Genomic DNA, 24,254 nt, shown 5'->3' on the forward strand with positions numbered 1-24,254 from the left:
GTGTACGTGCATTTACGGTACATCATAAACGTATACACACGCAATATTATTAATGCAAACAAAGTGTACATAAACGCCGCAAACAAATAGCTAGGGGAACTTTGAAGGCGCGACAGCAGTTGACAACCGCGAAAGACATAATATACCTGCAGTATACCCCGACGCAACGGGTCGTGGCGAGCTTTTCATCAAAACCGCTAGCGGTGACGACGACGACACCGCAGCCACCCCTTTTTCGAAAGAGTCATAAACTGTCCTACCCCACGGAGGCGACGACCCGTGAGGGGCGGGTTTTTCTGTCTCCATTGCAAACACCGGCGGCGGTGGATGCATATAGTAACGGTGTAGGCGTATAATAGTTGATGGTGGTGCAAGCCGAAACGGAGGCGACAACCACGACGACAACGACAAAGTGCCCTTTTAACCCCCTCACACGCAGTCAGTGGCGGCGGAGAAGGATTTTGCCTAATAACCTCGTTTATGTTATGTGTACGCAGACGAGTGGTGGCCCCCACCGAAAATCCCGCGGGCCTTTGTACACACACCATCCCGTCCGTCGGCGGAGAGACCTTAACCCTGAATGCCCCCGACCTAGATTTAACATCTAAATCGCGAGTTCGTTTACCCGTTTACCGTCGAAACTACTTTGACGAGACAGTGCAGCTGCACGCACGACCTATAATAAGTTGCAAAAAGAATCAGCCCCTACATTTTTATTTTATTCACTCATTTAATCGATTTCTAAAGGACGTTATCGCTCAGAATATATTAAGCGATATTATTGTATGTATTTATTAAAATACTCTCTAATCATATTCAGATTCATAAATTCGTACAAAATAATACATTTTATTGCATTTATTTTCTTAAAACGTAGAGCTATAAAAATCAAGTTCGAACGACATTTATATCATTTAAATAATATGCATTGTATATTATTGTGATGTGTGCACTGTACAACGACATTTCAATAGCCCCGCGATTTCCATTTTAGCCACTTTGATCACATGAATTCCATACGGGTATTGAAACCTAAATTCTTTTATCTGCTGCACGACGAATCTCACGCAAAAACCAGCTGAACAGTATAATAATAATGTGTACAGGATGGACCACCTTGTTTTTTCCATCATGACCGTATCGGTTACAAGTTATATATTATATGAGAAAATGCGCGTATACGCCAAACGATTAGGTCAATGGTATACTAGTTATACACAACTATTATACACGAAATTAACCATTACGTATTCGTGTATATACTATGTACTGGGCACTCGAAAATCGATCGGGAAAGCTATACGTTGGCGATAGGAGTTGTGTAAAGCCGATTCCTGGCAACGACAACTACTATAATAATACTTTATTATACCTTTATAAACCGACAATATTACATTGTAATTTCATTATTGTTTTCGATTTTCCTGAACTATATTACGTTCCGTCCCTGTTGTAGTTACTGTTTGGTGCACTAGATGCCAGTATACCACTATATTTACCACGACCGGCAACAAAAAATATTACGCGATTTTCATTTGTTTTTAATTATTACTTCATATTTAAAAAAAAAAAAACCCAAAATATTTTCACATTATTTAGCTCAAATCGTGGACGAAAAATCAGTGTTCGAAGTATACGATGAGAAAGTAAAGATTAACTATTAAAAAACCCAAAGTGCCATAAATAATAAATATAAAATAAAATAAACATACCGCTCGACTTCCTTTTCCACGCCCTCTTCGATTTTCCCCTCGAGGATAGGATTCGTTGGTCAGGTATAGGAGGTGCTGAAACAATATAATTTATAAATTTAAATAACCGAAAACAAAAAATATTCGTAAAAATAAAACATAAATGATAGTAGTAATGCGCGAAATCAATACCTATATATCACGAATTATTAGGTAGATATAGTAGGTATATACATCTCGTATTATTATAAAAGTGGAAACCACTTATAATTAATAAATCATTAACAACCACAGAGCCACTTTTACATGGTTGCTCTTAGTCTTAATTCTAGTTATTTAAATTATTTCGTATTCACTTTATAGAGAAATTGAAAAAAATTATTTTTATTAAACTATGCATCAATTGTCCACGACAATTAAAATTAATTTGACGTCTAATTGATTTTAAATTTTAATAACTCGTTTGTTATATAATTGAATAGAAAACAAAAACTCCTTTTCGGGTTTAATGAAAACTCTTATATTAGGTATATTATATAGGTATAGATATTATATCATCATGCATTATTTATCCTCGGACTATCGTTTTCATCGTAGACGGATTCCCGAGACGACCACCACGATGTATAATAATAGTATGTGTTTAGCCGCAGTCGTCGTTATATACAATATTAGTGTTATTTCAACAGTAATATCATATATATGCTATAGCTAAAATCATCAAAACGTATGTTCACCTAATATGTGTAATGTATTGTATATTTTGTGTAATGCCTATGTTTATTTTATATTGAATAAACATATTACATAATAATATTATTGTGCAGCTTTTGTACGTTAAATCAACATGACGCGTAACTCTATATAGGTACCCGGCGACAAACAAAAATCCTAAACGCGTGCACACATGATATATATTTACCGTTCACGATATTAACTATTAAGTGTAAAACATGTACCCATGTATCATATAATAATATATTTTTAAAAAAGTAAGTGTTCCAATGAATCCCGCGCGTAAATAGTGTACATAACCTGCATAGTCGGGCGCACATAGCGTCGTCGGGGTGCGCGAAAGTGCAACTCTCGCGCACACGCATACCGCAAGAGCGTGTACAATCTAATTTTGGACCGTTTTTCACGTGTCCTGTACAAATGCAGCAGACTGAGTCTATACACCATGTTATATTGCGTTACGGTAAGGTCATCGCGCGTCTACCGTCGTCGCCGTCGCATATGTCAGTCTAGATCACATATATATATATATATATATATATATATATATATATATGTATAGGTACTCGTATATATACGACTGTAATACATACGTATATATATATGTTATATACACAATATTATATTATATATGTTTTATATATATTTATTATACGCACACGCGTATATAGGTATACGCACGGGTTTACGCACACCGTGTGTAATATATGCGTATGTATGTGTGTGTGTGTGTGTGTGTTATAATATATGTGCAGTGTATATATTGACATCTGGCACCCATCTGCCGCGCGATAATATAATTATTATATACTATATACATTCACGACCGTCGCGCGTACATTAATAATATATGACTTGACTGAACGTCGGGCTGACTTATCCTGGCCGAAGTAGAAGTAAATAATAATAATAATACAGTATAGTATTGTAGAAGTGATATTAATACTGTAGTAGTAGTAATAGTAGTAGTAGTAGTAGCAGCAGTCATAGTATATAGTATGAGTGGCGAAGGACGTGAATATAGAAGGAAAATAATGGTTTATTATTCGCACACGAATTGCACTATTGCAGTCGATTTCTTTCGAATAAACCCCTTCTGTTACGTACTCGAAACGCGACCTAAGTAATAAAACATATACATGACGTCGTCTCACCGTCTGCGACACCGTCTGTGTTCTACAACATAGCCCAAACGCGCGTAATGTCAATGTGTGTATATATATATATATATATATACAAGTATAATATTGTTACAACCCCATTAAAAACTACACTGTTTCATTGAAATCGGAGACCTTCATCAGCAGGTTATATTAATGCGTATTCGTAAGCATTTAACCCCATCATATCGAATCGCGACTATCCGATTTATTGGACATCAAAGTTTCCCCGCAGCAACAGCAGCAGCAGTAGGTATTTACTAATTCCTAGACTTACGTATTATGTTATTATACGTATACATTTTAATATACTATGTACAGTTGTTTTATGAACACAGTAACTAAGTATTTATCGGCGCGCACCTATAAACCGTATTACAAAAATTAACAATTATTAATCAGTGTAAATATTTACTATCATTCGACTACCTATATAAGTCGACGATAAATTTAAAAATGTACATCGATTTACTTTAACATCATATACCCGCGATGTTGATCTCTAAATAGTAAGTTGCATTATATACCTATATACGCATCTATTCACTACGACGATATATTATATTATTTACGTACATATATATTATATATAGTATATTCGCCGTGACTCATCCTACCCCCGCACCGAGAACGCGGTGCGTAGACCAGCGCAATCGGTAATAACGCCGTCGGAAGTACTCGCGGGGTGCGGGGAGGGGCGCGTGCGCATAACGTATACACCCGACGACTAAAATGTTTATATATGTGTGTGCGTTGAACGTCAACCCTTAGCCGTGCGCTTGTGTACGAAAAAATATATATAATATATATCGAATCTGGTGCCGCCGAAACGGTTTACGGCGAAAATGTTGTGCATGGAAACTTTACGCGCGCGGGAGGCGGTCTATTCGCACGGTTGGCCGCGACTCGAGAAATCCGTTTTCGTCGTCGCGCGTCATCGAAAACACTATCGCGAGCTCAATAGCATATACATTCATATAATAATATTATTATATTACTATTACGAGTTCGCATTTAATAGATGAAAATCGTATTTTTGCGACGAAAATAATACTATCATCACGATAAATTGGCGCGTTATATAATATATTTTATTGTTCTGGTGCCAACTCATGGCGGTGAAGGTCTCACAAACGATTAAAAAAATTATACAATACGATCTCGAGAATCCGCGGGATACGATGGTCTTTCGTTAATGATATTAAATTATTATTAATATTATTATTATTATTATTATTATTGACGTCGCGCGTATACATTATGATATGACTACATTTAGATCAACAAAATATATGGTATATATAATAATTGACAATAATATTATATGGGACGAAAAAAAAAATACTTTTTAAACGAATTAAGCGGGTCCGTAAATTAGAGCTCAATTATTGCAAAGCACATGCTGCCGTATACGTTATATTACGTAGTGTATTATATATGTTTTGCTGCGCGCGCTATACGTATAATTTTATATTTTATTTAACGATCGCATTGTACGACGGCGTGTGGTGAAAACAACGACGCCAGACGCGCAAAATAACGAAAGAAAAGAGAACAACAATATACTGCTGCAGAGACCGAACGTCGTGGACTATTACAAGACTATCTGTTTGTATTATGATGACGTTTTGGAAAAAGCGCATCATAACTCCGCTCCGTTGTAAATGCGGAAATGCGTTCGCGGTCGTCGTCAAAAATCCGTTCAAATTCCGGGGCGCGAACTTATAAATCTTTAATCTACTAAAATATATCGCATAATATCATCGTTACCGGGGACGTATAGGTACAGAAAATACGGTCGTGAAGTAAAATCCGTTCGGGGGACTTCGGAGGACAGCGCGTATATACACGACTGACTAGTAATTAATGGATTTAATTTGATTTTTAAAGACGTATTATACAAGATGGCCGCTATAGAACAATAATATTTTGCTTGAAAACTATCGACTCAAAAATCGTTTTTGAACCTCTTGAAGTCAAAAGTCAATGCATAACGGTCTTCAGTGCCGCAGCGGATCGCCGGTCTGTATATAATATATATATATATTATGTACAAACGCTTTGTAAATACGCGCGGCCGCGCAGGGTCGTCTGTCCGTTGATATTATCGCGTGGAGACGACGGCAAAAAAAAAAAATTGATCGCGCGGCGGAGGCGTCGTCGTCGTTGATGTGATGCGCGAGAGAACGCATCGGCGGAGTGTCGCGAAGGGGACGCGCGAGAAGCGGCGGCGATGAATCACACGCACGCGGCTTCGGCGGTCGGCGGGTGGCGGGTAGTCGGCCGACACGCATAAAATCAATACTTTATTCACACGCACAAGCGGGGACTATACGCGCGCCGCACCCACGTGGTGTCCGCCCAGCGACGACGGCGACCGCGGCGGCGATACCACGTGCGATCCGCACGGCCGCGCCGGCGTTCGAGCGCGGCTGTCCGAGTGAACTTGAAAACGCAACGGCGGCGGCCGTGTTGTGGACGAGCGGTCGGATGCGCCAGTGCGAGCGCGCGCGCGATACGCACGTCGCGGGCCGCCGCCGCGAGCGGAAACGGGAAAAAGTGTATACATACAAACACCCGTCGCCGAGTTCTTTACCCTTTAACCTTAGCGTGCAATTGTTTACTACGACAGTACGCGCGCGTAAACGTCGCTCTTTGATCCCGCGTATGGTTCAAGTGCATCGTGCTTTTCTATTTCCCGCCCAAAAATAAGAGCCTTTGATGTTTTTCGCGCGGACCGCCATCGTTTCGATGTATAATATTATTATTTTTATTAATACCGTGATGAGAGTATTACGTAGGTAAACGATTATAATAATTATGTTAGGCGAATAGAAATGGTGTTAAACAGATCCCCTCACCCCGTGTAGATGGTTCGAAATGAATAAAAAATAGGTGTATGTCATAATAATATAATGGTATTATTTCGAACGTCACCGCCGCGATATTTTTAAAAACTGTGTGATCATTGTTCCAAAAGAAGAAACGTGCGTTTCGTAAAATATTGATTAGTATAGTAACCGACGATGTGTTACGGTCTATATATAGATATATACGTACTGTTGTGTATTTATTTACTTGAATATTGTTACAAGCTTTCATAACGTGTGAATAAATCCAAAATCAGTAATACAATGTTTATTAAAATGTTCAATTTTATAGTTTTACAACAGTAAATTTCATAAAAATAACATACTACACTACATTAAACTATAGGGTTAAATTGGAATGTCTAAAAATGTTAAAAATTGAAAAAAAAATGTTTTTCTATATTAGAATTGTGTACATAATACATGTAATCGAAATATAAAATTCCATAGCAAAAAAGATACTGAATTCGAGATTTAAGCCTTGGTTATTACATATTATCATAACATTTATAACCAATAATAAACATAACAAGTAGATAATTATAATTTTTTATAACCACGCGTACTTAAAAGTTTTTTTAAAACGGATTAATCGCGTTTGTTAAATGTGTATACGAACGGTGAAATATTTAAAGTAAAAGAAATAAATCATACGAGCTGGTTGGTGCCAATGTAGCGAACGAAATAAATATAATATTATGTGTATTATATAGAGTGATTGAATATTTTTCCATAAAAGTTTAATAATATGCTGAGATTACATTTTCACTTTATGACCAGAAATACGCGTTACATCGTAGTATTTGTATGGAACATTTAACATTTACGTGTTTAGCCGCGAATGCTCATCGGAGGGGAAAAAATCAATTTAGGTACACCCTTAAACTTAAATATTCTACTATAAGTCATGTGTATATACACTATGCTCTATAGGTATAATCATACATAAATACGTAATATAAACTTTAAAAGTGTAAAGTGTGTATGGTGTTATTGAAGTTTTCATCATTGGCGTCGTATATGTATACATATTATTATTATGTATGTGAGTGCAAGTGAGTTCTCCCTTATTCGCTGTGGCTCGTGCAGGGGATGACGTCATATTCCGTACGTCAATTTGTATGCAATCCAGTTAATAATAATATAATGACGTTTTAAAACATCGCGATTGGAAAGTAATTATTAAGTAATATTGTTGTTCTCAATCGAACAATAGATATAAAGTAAATACATATATTAAACAATATACTCCTTATTAGTACATAATAATATAATATTATAATTTATAGTATAATAATAATATATGTACATAATATATTTTATAAATATATGTATCACGAATTCGAATCAGACACGACGACAAGACATCTGCTCTTTATGTATAGTATATTTTTATTTGTAAAAATCGAATATGCCAAATTTCGGTTAAAAATGGCGCGAAAAATTTTCAACGGCATTAAAATTGAATTATTTACGCTGGACCGATGCAAACTGAGTGCAAAAGAAGCAAATAGATATTTTATGTGTACGAGTATATATATATATACGTATGAAAAGAGAGCGAGAGAGCTAAAATGTGGAAAAGATAATACGATCGACAGAGATAGAATAGAGTGTGTGTGTGTGTAAAAGACTGACAAAAAGAGAAAGAGAGAGAGGACGATAGATGAGTGAAAGAGAGAGAACAAAAATGAATTATTGTCAGACGCATCAGCGGCGACACACACGAATATATGCAGCTGTTCATCATCGTTTTTACTGAGGGCCACCTGGCCACCGTTTTCGATGTATCCGCTGCCGTTACAAGTATTATAGGCACCTCTAAGGTCTATATGGTTTTATTATTATTATATATATATACATATATATATTTTCCATCATGTAATTTTATACACACCGTCCTCGCTTAGTTAGCCCAACGGTTTTTTCCGCATTTGTTTTGTTTGCTTGTACTGCAGAGTATATATATATATATGTGAATATAATAGATATATACGTTGCTAACACACCTTTTCCATCCGTGCCTATACGCATTATAAAAAATACCGTTATCATCGCGGATTTATCCTCTGAAGATCGTTTCTGGGTGCAACGGCGCGACCGCAATGTCAGTTCGATTACCGACGAAACCTTGAAATAGTTGGCCGAATTATTGCTTTTGCTATTTTTTACGATTGTATAATTTCCGCGCGTAAGCTCGAGCGAGAGGTATGCAATTATGAATGTCACACTTTTTTTAGGGTGCACTGTACTTACGCCTCTACCTATCGAGGGGGTTGGGTTGAACATTATCAATTGTTTACCCCTTATCGACGGGTCGAGCATAATATTATATACGATTACTGACTTTTGATTTCAAGTGTCAACCCCTACACGCGTTTTCGATTAGGAAATAATACGACGAACGAGAGGGTGATTATTGTACATATATTATTATATTTGCATGTATATAGTGTTCTATTTAAATAGTTTCGAAGATTTATTGCGTTTATATGAATCTAATTTTTAAAACTCATTACAAATTTAAATTAAATATTTTAATCACGTGTCTTTTAATCGGATATATTCATAGATAATTCTCAAAACTATGAATAATATATTATAGTTCATAACGGTTTGATTTAGGTAGTGATGTCATTTTATATCATCATATTACTATTTATACATTTTTAAGTCATGACATTTTCCTAAAAATGTCATACTACGTAGAAGTATAAAAATACTATTCGTTTGAGAATTCTACAAGCAAATGAAACATCCGGTACGCAACATTACTACGTCCTGAGCCTCTGGCGCCATATTTACGCAACTGAATATTTGCCGCATGCCATTGCATTTGCAGTAAATAATTTAAAATGTAAATACTTTTTGACACAGTATTTCGAAACCAAACAATTTTCTACTAAATTTAATCGTGAATCATTTTAGCTGTTGATTTTGAAACCCGTAATTTAATATATGTTATAAAACTCGTTATTACAAAAAAAAAATAATAATAATAAACGTGTGGAGCAAATAATTATTATTCATTACAAAAAAAGGGACAATGATTTTAGACCGTTAAGATCATCTACCTCTGTCAGTAATACACACGACCCTTCTTTTTGTGAAGTCAAAATTAAAAATGCCTGTATAATAATATTCATCTCGATATATTATGTGGGTAAGTGGGTTTCTTTGATCGAAAAAAATAAATAAATAAAGAAGAAGAGTACAAAAACCAGCGTGTGAGTGTGTCATTAGCATAAAGTGGCGAATTGGTGAGAAAACAACTACCCACGATTTAACTTCTCTCTCACTCGCTCTATTTTACCGTACTACGTTTCTAAAAGGGGTTGAATAATTTTTTTCAAGCATATTCCATTCATCGTATTGTTATAATTTATTTCGGCCTCTAGGCGACATAATGATATTACGCGTTATGTGATAACTGGTTTTCCACATACTATGTTTGCGTGTGTGAGTGTGTTTATAATATTGTATTTTTTCCTTTCGTTTACATCGTCATCGAACGACTCGAAATGTAGTCCAACTAGTTTATGTATAATATCAATATGCTAATGTTTATACTAACTATACGGAGCGTCCTCACTTCTTACGTGATTGGGAAAATTCACGATATTCGTTTTTAAACACATAGAATAAAATATCGAAAATCGTATACAAATTTTTATTTTAACAGTCAAATTTATCGTGCATTTACTATTTAATAAAAATATTCATGCAGATACTATTAGATGAGAAGTACAGCGTGAGACATATGAGATGGAAACCTAATACGGGCGGGCGCCGCCTACGCGCAATGAGGTACATCCTTTTTCCTGTTTGTGTCTGTTTTTCGAAACCCAGTGTGCTGCCGTTTTCTGAAGTTTGAATACCAAAAAAAAGGTTAGTTATTTAAACTTAGGAGTATTTGTTATTCTAATAATCAAATGTTCCCACGTAGTTTATAATATAAATACACTATGGTTCTAAAATATATATATATTCATAATATTATTTACAAAAATAAAGAATAATACATGATTCTTGAATCCGACAAATAACACGAATAAAGTCTTATAAAGTCAAAGTCATATTAAATGAAAAATAATAATTGACAAAATCATAATTTATATAATGAAATATATTCTATATGTATTTTAACTAAATATAGAAGGATAATTGTATACAGCTATCCCTTATCTGCACCCCATAGTTATAAAATATTTAGAATAATTTTAAAAGTTCGGGTGAAAAGGTCTAACAACTATACGTTTTGCTAAAACTAGTTTTTGTGAGAGAATGACGTCAACATAAAGAATATTTAATAGTATGATAGGTGTATTATAGTATCTATATTATATCATTATAATAATATAGAAACGAGTTTTCCAGACATATCTATCGGTCGTCGTAGGGATGGGAATTTTAATATCTCGGAATGCGTTTCTCAACAAATAAGTTGTTGTGGTACCATATAGAGTGTGGTATCTATATATATATATGTACTCATAAAATATAAAATAATATATAAAAAAATGTCTATAGGTATAATAATAATATTATAATACATTAAGCAAACTGTACGTATATAGTCGTCGTCGCTATTTACAATACACGGTTCCGATAAGCGTTTATCTTTTCCTCCGTGTGTTTGACTTGTGTCTGCCACTATCGCGCCAACTAACTACACTCCACTCGCGTTTAGGAAACATCATTATGCGTAGGTACGCGCAGTACGGCGGCGTTACCTCCATATAAATAATAATGTAGTTTTTTGCCATCATTTAAGTCTCCGTCGATGTACATCAGCTATACACTAACGAAAATTATCATATTTAAACCTATAGGCATTACATTGCCGAAGCTAAATGACACAACACCCTATGCATAATATTTTCTCCGATAATAAACGTGGTGGGTATATCGCGAAAAACCAACGAATCACGTTCGAAAATCATAATACTCGCGGTGTCGCTCTCGAGTTGCATGGATACATAATCCATCATTTATCTATGACTGTTCGCTGCAGAGAACGTATTGAACAGATATTGATTTTCGCGAAGGCGGTAAAATAAATCGTATACGAATAAAAAAAAAATTAGTCACTTGGGAACACGGTGCGTATTATGTATTATATACGTTTTTATAAACGAATTATATCGTCTATATATGCGTTATAGTACAATATACAACATAATATATTTCCATCGTAACGCGCGAGCGTACACGTGAGAGTGTGTGTGTACATGACAAATAGGCTTCGGATGAATCATGTTAATACGTATTATTTTATATATACGTATATCATAAAATTATACATGTATATGGATGAGCGCGTGTGTACGTGTGATTGGAAAAGGGACGCAGGAGGGATGAGCGATTTATATATATATATATAAGTATAGAGCTATATAAACGGCCGCAGTTTATATCGATCCAGTTTCCCCCCCTTCCCCCCGAGCAACCCCCGGACCCCACCATGATACATATATTATATAAGGTCGTTCCGCGCGCACACACTCACCCTGTATAGTATATGTATATATATTATATACATATATTATATTATACTATGCTTTAAATATATATATATATATAATATATATTACTCTATATAATAATAATACGTGTGCGGAATATAGTCTTTTTTTTCTACCAACGGTCGCGCATTCCGTGATGACGGTTTCGCGCCCGAGCCTCTAACGAACTCTAATTGAACCGCCTGCACTGCACCGTTCCCAGGTTCCCGCGAATGGATTTGATTTGTTTTTTATTATTATTATTATTATTTTGTCGCTTTTAATACGGAGCCTACGATGTTCTTGACCTCAATTGCGTCCATAAATAAATCAGACTGAATAATAATCACCCGCGACTAAAAAACCACCGTCCGATTATATTATTAGCGTAGGAAAGTTGTTAAACAGTCCGACGAAACAATATTAAAATATATTATGCTGTATGATCATCATATACATAGAGTTGTTAAAAATAAACACTTGTTCAAAAGTTTCGTTCGAACACGAAAAAAAAACAGATATTTAAAAATAATCAAATGATATGCCTGTATTTTAAAAAATACTATATGTTTTTCCGTAGATTTAGCGTTTTCAAAGTACTATATCATGTAGATTTCTTTGGGGTATTTTACGAAAAAGTAAAAAAAACATAGAATACCGATTGGAAAGGTACAACCAGTGTTTAACTCTTCGGCGAATTTGAACGAATCACACCTATATACGCGTCTAAACCGATCAAATTATATTAATGTGTATATTATTTATTATACAAAAGGTATAGGAGCGTAAAAGGTAAATAAAACAACCCTTATACACGCAATGTGCATGTTTAGTATCAAAAATCTATGCTCCTATAAAATTATTGTAAAACTGCAGTTTGATGATTTATAAAACACAATGCTATTGTAAAATTATATAGAATCGAAATGAAATCCCACGACGGTAATCGATCAAATAGCATATAGTGTAAAGAATACCGATATTATATATATTATTATATATTTTATGAGTAATGAATGATAATATTGTATTACAGTCTACCTTTATAAAAACGTCAATTTAAATAATTCTGCAGTGAAATTTTTTTTATACGCGTGTGGTGATCTTGTTTTTTTTTTTTTTTTTTTACTTTTTTGTCGTTCTCGCCGTGACACATAATATTCGAATAATATATTATTATCATAATAACGTCGTACACGGCGAATTTTCCACCCGAAAGCCCTTTAAATTCAGACGCACCGCAAACCCGCCGCGACGTCGGTTTCGTATGTACCTATACCTATATACCTACTGATATATATATATAGGTACGCGATGAAGTTTCCAAACTGAAAACCGGTACGCGCGCGGCCGTTTATTCAGGATCTTATTGTCGTGCGCACATATACGCATAAAGCGTACGTCGGAAATCCGGCAACCAGGCGGCGGTGGTGTTAAGTTACGGCATATAATAATATTATATACTCTGCGTGCGTGTGCGTACGTGTGCATACGTGTGCGAGTGTGTGTGTGTGTGATATACGAAAAGTTGTGTGCGTGCGTGTGCCGCGTGTTGGTTAAAGAGACATTTTGAAAAGGATCGACAACATGGCCGCCGCGCCGCTGTATACACCGACAGCTGTTCTTACGCACACCGCCCTTTTGTGCGCGCGCGCGCGTGTGCGTGAGTGTATACGCGCGCGCTCGCGTATATCTGTACGTGTGTGAGCGACCGAGTTGTGTGTGCCGTGTATATACGCCGCGTGTGCATTATGTTGTTGTGTTGTACCCTGCGGGCCAGGGCTGCTCAGACCGTGCGGCACAGCGCAGCCGGCGGTGCACGCAGTCGCCGCGCAAAACGACCGGCGCCTAGGCCAACTGTTCGCGGGCCGCCGAGAGACCGGCCGAAACGCGCGTCCGACGTGCCGGCACGACGGACGTCAACGGTTCTCGGCGGCCGCGCACCAATATTGCCGCGAGCGCGCGCGCATTTTAGACACCCTTGGACAGCCGCGGATCCCTGGGCGACAGCTGCCGTCGCCGCCGTTTTGTACCGGTGGTGGCGGTGTGCCCCCGCCGGCCTCCCTCCGCCGCCGCCGCGCGGTATTTCACCGGTGCGCGCGTATTATACACGGCTACGGCGTCGATGCGTGCGTGAGTGCGTGCGTGCTCGCGTACGTACGACGTGCCGTTTCGGTAAGCTATTCGATTATATCATAATAATAATATATATTATACACACGAATAATAATAATGATATACTGTTTGCGTCAAAAACAAATAGTATTACGCGCGCACGAAACACGCATCGCGTACATTATTATTTCGTTTTCGTCGCGTACGATAAAAATGAAGTAAGAAAGACGTAGTGAACCCGCAGATAACGGGTGAGAAGTGCGCGTAATATAAGTATAATAATCATATGGCCAAAGACAACCGTCGTCGCGGTGGCTGTCGTCGTCCTTGGACAAGGACGCCGTTCAACGGCGGCGATATGCGTCGAGACGACCGACGTTTTAATTAGGGTTATTCTCGGGTGTGAGATGCGCGCCGTGGTAGAGCGTGATATTTATATGTGTACATGTATAATATAGTACGAAGCAATCACAGAGTGCACGTTGCATAGTGCCGGTAGCACACTCGATATACTACTACTAGTTGTAGTATAGTATAATCGTAGTAGTAGTCGTAGTAATAGTAATAGTAATAGTAGTAGTAGTAGTAGTAGTAGTAGTAGTAGTAGTAGTAGTAAAGTAGTAGTATCAGTAAGCGGTCCCCTTCGGTCGCTCGAGGGTTAAACGAGGGGCGGAGACAGCCGACCACGCGACGACGTAGACGCGTGGTCAGGGACCTTTGAACGGATCGCCGCCGACGTCGCACGAGACGTAGTCCCTCGACCGCGGTTTGTATACAAGCATTATTGTGTTGTCTAGCCGTGTACATCCGCGGCCACTGACCCTCGTCCACCTCGCCGATTTGACGAGACATTCGACCGTCGACGACACGGGGGTCGTATCTTTTTTTTGTTATTATTTGTTTTTTATCCCATAAAATCATCCCTCGACGACGCGTGGCTGTACCCAAATTCTGTATTACGCGAATACTATTTTTCGTACAATACACATCGATTTTCGTCTGTTATATACTCGATATAGGTGTGTTGTAGGTACCTACCTATACCGACATTTTGTTTTTTTTACGCGAATATTATTATTGTTATTTTAATAATAATAATATAGGTAAACCGCGAGGGCGGCGGCGGTGGTTTTTTTTTTTATTAAACACCGTTGTTATATTATATTTTTAATCAATCGAATTTTTTTTATACATATATATACTATATATATGATATAAGTACCTATGTTTTCACTGCCAGCAGCAGCTGCTCGCACTACTATTGCATACATCACTACCGTTTGGTCATTTGGCCAACAGAACTACGCGTAGGTGTAATATATTAAAAAATATTTTTTTATTTGTAACATAAAAACGGGCGAGTGCCCGGAAATAATTTTTCAAACGCAATATTTACTTTAATGTTGTAATCGGAATAATTTTTTTTTAGAAATAAACAACTTGTGCTATTTTTTACTCTTAGTGCTGTATACACGCTTCTCTATTACAGTATTTATTAGTATATTTCGATTTTGGCCGTCTCAGTACAACGACTTTATAATAGAACAAACTTTACTGAAACCACCTGGATTCTAATCCATCGTAACTATTAAAAAAAAAAAATTAAACCCACCTGGATTTGAACTATGTTATTATAAAAATGCTCATAATGTGCATGTGACAACAATAGAATTACGTCCACCTGGAGTGTAATATATGTATTTAATACAAGTATATGTGTAATATGTGTATTATGCGCAGCAACTATAAAATCATAAAACTCGCTTATATATCATCTATTGTATAAGTGCGTTTTCCCTAGACAGATCTAAATCAAACTTATTGAAAAAAAAAATACAACTCAATTCTTTTTATTTTTATTTGCTTTCATATTTATTATGCAGACTATGTATGTAATTACAAAATTTAGGTATAATATATAAATACCGTGTATATAATACACGTAAATAGTCAAATTGTAATGATGGATTTAAAAGTACGCATCATACATTGACTTTGATATTGACTCTCGGCAATTTAAAGTTTAAGTATGTTAAAAAAATTCTTATCATCAAGGATTTATATTTTTGAAAGTTTGAATTGCCGGAGTACTTCAATATTATACTATTTTCTATTGTACAATTTGTATACAATATATATGTACAAATTTTAATACTTGTATAGTAGTAAATAGTAATATTTGCGGTAATAACTAATAAAAAAAATGATCAATTTATTATACACCAAATCGACTATATTAGTTTTTACTATTTTAAGTTCTATACAGGAGCATGGTATAAATTAAATCATAATACAATGAACATAAATTGCATCTATTTTGTATATTATATATAAAAAATCTACAGTAAAATTATATTGATTTCGTGTTATAACAGTTATAAAAATAATTAAATTATTATTATATTGATTGTAAAACGAACCGTTATTCATTTTGTTTAAATAATGCGTCGCGTATTAAACCTACCGGCTACCAACATCATTTAAAATAAATACGCGTTTTGAAATTACGAGTATCGCTTAAAAACCATCATAACACATAACGGTTTAATAACGATTTATTATATCGGGAAATTTATTAGCATCACACGATAATATATTAAACGAAATGGTTGGCGCGCAGTTACAGTGTGTGTATACGTGGATATAATATACGCGCTACACAATCTGTGAAATTATCGTCATATATATATATATATATATATATTATAGTTATACGTTTACAAAATATTTAAATCGACCATATCATTCGAATGATGATATAATATATATATATATATATGCATCGTGCGTGCATATAAGTGAATACAACAATAGAGAGAAAGAGAATAAAACATCATATATAGCAGTCAGTTTCGCGAATATTTAATAAGCGCGTACACGCACAAACGCTTACGAGAACAACTCGGGGGTAGTCTGCAGAGCCAACATCACACACACACTCGCGCAAACATACGCACATACACACACGCACACATACCACATATACACATATATACATATATATATATATATATAAATGTATATACGGGATTTAATCTTTGTCACCCTATCGGTAGGCGAGGCGGGTTGAAGGGGGGGGGGGGTTTAGGTGCAATGGCGGCAGCAACGGTGGCAACGTATATAGCTCTCGTTTCACCCTATAACATTGACCTTCAACGGTGCGACGTTGCCAGCGCCCGCGGACGTAATCTCAGCGCGCGTAGTACACGTCGTAAAATTTTTTGAAGTAGTGTACCTTTACAATATATTATTGTATAGGTAATAATAACAGCGAAACTCGCATTACGGTCATACAAAAATATTATCGTAACTCTTTGACCGTCGGAGGACTGTAGTATATATAAGTACGCTGAGAAAGAATTTTACACGTAGCGATACTAGACACCATAATAATAATAATAATAATAAAATGTTATCTCATCGCGGGTGGATCCGACCGTAATTAATCGATGTGACGATGTCCCATCGTTTTTGGTATTTATACATATATACCTAATGATAGCATGTAACTATGTAAGTATAAGTACCTTGTCAGTACACAATGTTTAGAACATATTATTAGGTATTATGTAGTGTACTGTATAGATAGGTACGTGAAAAAAAGGCTTCGCGGCCGGAAACGATGTCTCGTGTTCGTTTGCGGTGTGTGTGTGCGTGCAGTGCATGTGTGTATATATAGGTACTATGTATGCGTGTGCTCCAGACACATGAGCGGTGTGCGGCCCGTGCGGAAGTGCGGTCTCCTTGGTCGCCAGTATCATTGTCGGTTTTTAATGGCACACACGGTGTATGACGTCATATAAGTCGTAAAGGGATTTACCCCATCCGCCCTGTCATGTGCACGCTTTCTCGTAAATGCAGTTTATCGGCGATTTTAGATTTACTACTTTTTCGCCAAATGATACGCGGAACGTTACGAAAATTTTGTCGAAAACAGTTTTCAATCGGAAACTTTTATGCGTATATAAATAAGCTGTATACGTAAATGCTAAAACATCACGTTATAAACGTTTAAACCTAAATGTATCGTATAATATTATATGATATTCACGGTGAAAAATATCGTAGCAGTATATAATATAGCGCACAGTTGCCGCGATGATTACGATGGGGGGGGAGGTGATTGAAAAACCACCACTGTGTTTCGAATTTGTTATTTCACAATTATTATTATTATTATTATTATTATTATACACGCGAGCGCGGAATTGGATGCTAAGGGATGGGGGGCAATCTATTTAGGAAAATAGAGAGCACTGAGAAAAATGGCCGACGTTTATTGTTTGAATCGATCATAAAATGCATTCTGCGGTGTATATCGCACGCCAGTCGACACAGATAATCCCCTCGAATGATTTTTACGTACCACGTATTATCGATCTATATATCTAGTATACAAACTATATACTCTGCATGGTTCTATCACATTTAAAATATTAAGTATGACGACGGCCGATCTACATACAGCTGCAGCTGCGATTTTATTTTAGAAGTTTTGGTTGGTAGCTTCTCAATATATAAACGGTTTTTTTTTTTACTTGACTTAATGATGCAAATTTCAGACTAAAAGAATTTCTGTGCATTGTATACTAGCTACAGCATGCATTGGTTTAAGGGTGGTTTAAGTCGGCTGATAATAATCTGCTATATGAACTCTGCATGTACATAATACATATATACAGGTATATTACATCCATATACGAGACGTAGACTAAACGACAATATCGCGGCTCTTCTCTTTCTTGTCCAATCTCGATTTTCATGCACACCTTCACACAGCGTGGGGGCTGCCACCAACGGTTTCGGTTTTTGACCAGTTTTGATGGGAACAAAATTCACAAATGTTCTGTATAATACATAATATACATTATATGCTGCACCGTTCTATTCTACGAAAACAATAATTTCATGTATACGGCTGGCAGGAGGACAATGAGGAGAAATATTTGACGATACAAAAAGACATCTTACTGCCCTGTTCAGTATTCAAAACAATTTATAAAGGATGAGAGTATAAGATTAAATTTTGAGAGATATTGGATTCTATGTTAAATATGACTATTTATTATTATTCCTTTTTTAGATTATAATAAATAACAATACAACTTTTTTTGCACCATGATAACGAAATAACATTTTATTGACGATATATCAGCACGTATAATCAAAAAATATTGCAGTTTAAAGTAAGTTTTAAGTTCTTGTACTATATACAGTTTCAATATAACCAACATCTGATATAATACGATTTCAAATATATATAAATATATATATAGTTACACAAATGTCATTATATAAAATGAATTATGTGGGTTTAAAATATACTATAAGCCACTATTCGATAAGAATTTTATCGAAACATTAAATTCGCATAAACGATATTTTTGTTAAATATCTTTACAGTTTACATACAATAAAAGTATATAGAAAAGAGTCAGTTTTTGTCCGAATATTTTGATAGTCGACAGGTATAAATAAGAAAAACATACATGATTTACGAGCGTTGAAAAAGAAGTCTTATAAAAAAATATCAGTTCAAGCGCAATTTACAATTTTACTTAAAAACATAAAATCTGTGTAAATGAGGTGCGTAAAGCGTAAACATTAAATACCCAGTCAAAATAAACTAAAAATTATATTTAAAAGGAATGGACTCATCAAAAAAATCGCCTTAAAATTAATGTTGGCCATCTTTAATATTAAGTTATAAACAATACTTCCAACAATCTTGAATTATTTTTAAAATATATTAGTATTTCCTCCATGCAAAATTATAGCTTTTTATTTTCTGTTAAATTACGGACGGTCTCATTAAAGTCCTAGAATTAGACAATTGAACGACTATTAATCACCAATAATAATTTATTTTAATACAATATTCCGCATTTAATCCACTATTTTGCTACTAATTTTCTTATTGAATCTATGTCAAAATGGATCTGTTATATCGAACGGCGAGGGCCAATTGATGTACTTTCAACTTCATAACTTACTTATCTCTGGCAGTTAATCGTTGATGATTTCTTTTTTGTTTACGGATAAAAACAATTATTGTATCATCTCGAACAGAACACCGGTCATTTCCAATGAAGAATCAGACATTTTTAACGTTGGAACCAGTCAATAGTTACACAGTGTACCTACACAATGACTTAACCGTTGTATACAAAAATCAACTTTATCAAATCAGAAGTCTGCGTAGCAGTTTTACTGATTTTAGACAAAATATTTTGTTCTTGTGACCTGCGTAATCGCTTTTTTTTTTATAATATGTCTATAACTTTGAATGCGCACTATTAATAACTGAGTTTGATGATATAACGATTTATATAATGTACTCGTACCTACGATTAAATACTGGAAGTTATCTCTAGTCTATTTCAGTTTAATATACTTATAATTACCTAACATTAAGAGTTTTTCTGTACAAATTATTACAGGATATTCATCAAACACAACTCGTAAAAAACGATAGTATAGGTATATTATTATGACGGTTAGGTGTCAATAAAGGGTTTATATTGTTTATAACCTCTGTCCTGATTTATATGATATTATATATATTTGCACTTTTTTGAGAAATCCGTCAAAATATTATATAGCTTTTCATAGAATATACGCGCATAGGACCCATATAATAGGTATATTAGAGCCCATTATGTCTAATAAAAAATGTTACACCGAAGGGTTGTAGGCTTGTGGCAGTAATGCTCAGGTGTAGTGTATCTACACCTGAAAGTGCGGCGCTAGGGGAAGGGGAGAGAATAAATTTAATGTGGCCGCGAAAGGCGATTCTCGCCGTCCCGAACCTTTGACAACCACCGCAAACACGCAGGCCGCTCGCGGACGCACCGCGTCAAAACCACCGCGGCCGCGACTACCACGACGACAACGACGGCGTTAGCGGCGGCGTGTACACATCGGAAAGAGGGATGCGACGCGCGCAATGAGTCATCGCTGCCGCTGCTGCCGATTCCGCTGCCGTCGCTACTTCTGCCGATGGCGCGCGTATATTATGTACACGCGTATTATGTAGCGGCCGACGCCATTACGGGGCCTCTCTGTAGTATCGATCCGATCACCGCCGCCTCTAAGCTCGCGCCCTCCGCTCGCCCACACCACACCGCCACTACCCCACCTAGTCGTCCAATGGCCAATGCGATATTTTTATTTTTTTTTCTCTTCTTCTCACTCACTCTCTCACCATTTTTGCTTCCCCCACCACCCATCTAAACACCCCCGAGTCCGTTCTCCCGACCCTCCGAAACTTTTACCGCCGTCGTGTGTATGTATACGTATATATATTTATATTATAACGACACGACGACGACGTTTATACACGCACAAAAAGTAATATACAAACGATATTACGCGCACGCGCGCTCCCAAACACAGTAAATATTATAAATTACAATAATGTAAATCTACTTGTGATTTTATATTATATATAGGTACTCGTGAGATGTTCTATTTATATGAGTATATGACGTACTTATATAATCAAATTGTGTTATATAGTGCGACGACTAAGACCGATTTCTATATGGTTGTGACTTTGTCGGTGATGATAATAACATATATATTGTTTAGTATAAACTGCACCTTACTTGACTATATAAACCTATATTTTACGAACGTTCTGCTTGAGCTTTACAAATCTATATGGCTATATAATATTATACATTACACGCACATATAAGAACTAGGTTGGTAAAAATTACGATAAATTCAAATTAACGGTTGTATAGACTATGAAATTATCAGTTAGTGCGTGATATTATAATATAGTAAAAATAACGATACGGCGAAATTTTATCGAAACAATTTTCGAACAAAATATTATTGTATTGACTATTGGGGAACCTCAACGACTCCAGTGTGATGAACGAGTCTCTCGTTTTAAGAGAATTACGATTCGTGAACTGCGGTGCCACAGCTCGCTTAGCGCCTTAACCACAAAGTATAAAAACACACATCAGTCACCTATTGCTTAGATTTTATTTTTAAAGTCATATTAATAGGTAAATGTGTATACAATAATAAATTAAGTTTATTTTTGGATAAGAAAAGTCCAGAATATTTTATGTATACTTATTATAGATTATATAATATTCGCGATGATTACATGTTTTTTTAGAAAGTCAGTTTTGGAATTTTAGAGTTTTAAATTAATAATATATTCAATACTGATACCTAAATACACAAGTACAAATAATTTATTAGACACTTATAATTTATTTTTCCATTTACTAAGATAGGAATGATAGGACAACATCTTAAAATATTTAATACGTCGACCAACATGGCTAAACAAACCCCACGAATGTTTATTATATTGATTATATAATAAATATAACTAAGTAAGTATATATAGTAATCGATGCTACATAATAGGTGTAAAATTACACAGTAGTTTGGATTCGTCTTTTAATTTTGATATCGACTAAAAGAACAAACAAATGGTCACAAATTTATGAACGACTCTCAAAGCGAAAACATTTCAATATTCGTAGGTATAACATTTGTAATTCTAATTTGATTTTAAAATTAAATACATGTTCGTTATATTATATCTTACGAAATACGGTATATTATTTATTCAATCTCTATAAGTACCTACTACTATACTAAAGTAACGATAAGTATCCGGAAGTTAATTTATAATGTTTATATTCGGTTTGATAATTGTTGATATGTTTTGTTTTTTTAATCGTTAAGTGAATGCAAATTTTAAATATTATCTTGCACCTTTCGGATTCTAATATGATAATATTGTATGTGAAAATAAGAAATTCGTTACCTCGTAAAATTACAAGGTATAATATATTTGATTAAAGTGAAATATAATGCTTAATTTACCATGATTTTTTTAAGACTCTTAATCAAATAAAATGTATATAATTTAAATAAAAAAATGTTTAAGTACCTACATGAATATGCAAAAACATAAATTATTATATGTATAGTCTGCAGTAGGTATATAGTTATATTTTTAAAGTGTACGTATTGCATGATTATTTATAAGGTACAAATACATTATGCACAATACACATTTCAACTGTATAAATTTTATAGAATTTCCGGGCTCTGTACATTATGATGAAAACATTTAAATCGCTTATATGATTTCATAAATAGCTTAAAAGTCCCGAGACATTTTGCAGTTGAATTGATTGAGTATTGTACGATTCGTGTACGTTTATTTAATAAGCATTTCGTAACATTTATGGGGTGGTGGGTGGAAGTAAAATATAATAACTACTAAACGCGCAGGCGTACGCTATATGTATATAAACAATATCTGTTTTTTGTCAATCGTTTCACACGTAATCACCTTACGGACGCACCCTTGGAAAAAAAGTTTTAAACGTAAACAATCCAGAAAACCGGACAACGTCTGTCCACCTTTTGACCCAGTGCCCTTGCACTCGTCGTCACTAATCACCGTCCATTTGTCTTTGGACCCGGTCCCCGTACGAGTATATACTATAGTATACAGTGTTCGTCTGTATGCGCGCGTGCGCGCATGTGTGTGGGGGGCGGCAGAGGTGACGAAGGGTTACGCAGGTGCCGCCGCCGCCGCCGTAATGTGTGTCAAGGGGAAGGTCCCGTTGACGAATCATCAAAACAACAACACACTGCAGCAGTGTATATTATACTATGTACATACATATACGCTAAAACCGCGTGCACCCACTCGATGAGCACATGAAGGGGTTGTACTGTTTTAAACTTTCGTGACACAATTCGTACAATATAATATAATATATAGTAAATACCTCTTATATTATATTATATTTTGCGAACGAAATGTGTTAGCACTATAGACTTAATAATATAATATAGGTTTATGTACCTACGCTTAGTGGACAACAGTTTACGACAAAATAATTGTATGTGCGCGCTTTATCGGCTGATACTCGTATTGTTATAATGCATAATATAGGTCTTATACATATCTTGTAAAAAAAAAAATTAACAAAGGAATGGAGATAAAATTAAAAAAAAAATGGATTCGAATTTAAATAATTATCGTATTGCTTCCATTGTCGCGCCGCACTTTCGGCTACTTAATATACAGAATACACAACTCATAATAAACGAGACCTATATACGTATATGATATGTGTTAGACGTGCGGGGCTTATCATATCATAAATAGTTATCTATAATAATGCA

The 24,254-nt window shown here is 35.5% G+C and overlaps 1 protein-coding gene across 1 annotated transcript in view; it reads right to left on the bottom strand.

Annotated features, from left to right (window-relative positions):
* Positions 1-24,254, bottom strand: part of LOC132921297 (methylcytosine dioxygenase TET) — a 44,842-nt gene that overhangs the window by 16,761 nt on the left and 3,827 nt on the right. Inside the window, exon 3 of the mRNA XM_060984245.1 lies at positions 1,713-1,787. Within this exon, the coding sequence (XP_060840228.1) occupies positions 1,713-1,787 (75 nt within the window). The remainder of the gene's footprint in view (positions 1-1,712; positions 1,788-24,254) is intronic.

This window comes from Rhopalosiphum padi, chromosome 2, assembly GCF_020882245.1.
Source record: "Rhopalosiphum padi isolate XX-2018 chromosome 2, ASM2088224v1, whole genome shotgun sequence".
NCBI lineage: Eukaryota > Metazoa > Arthropoda > Insecta > Hemiptera > Aphididae > Rhopalosiphum > Rhopalosiphum padi.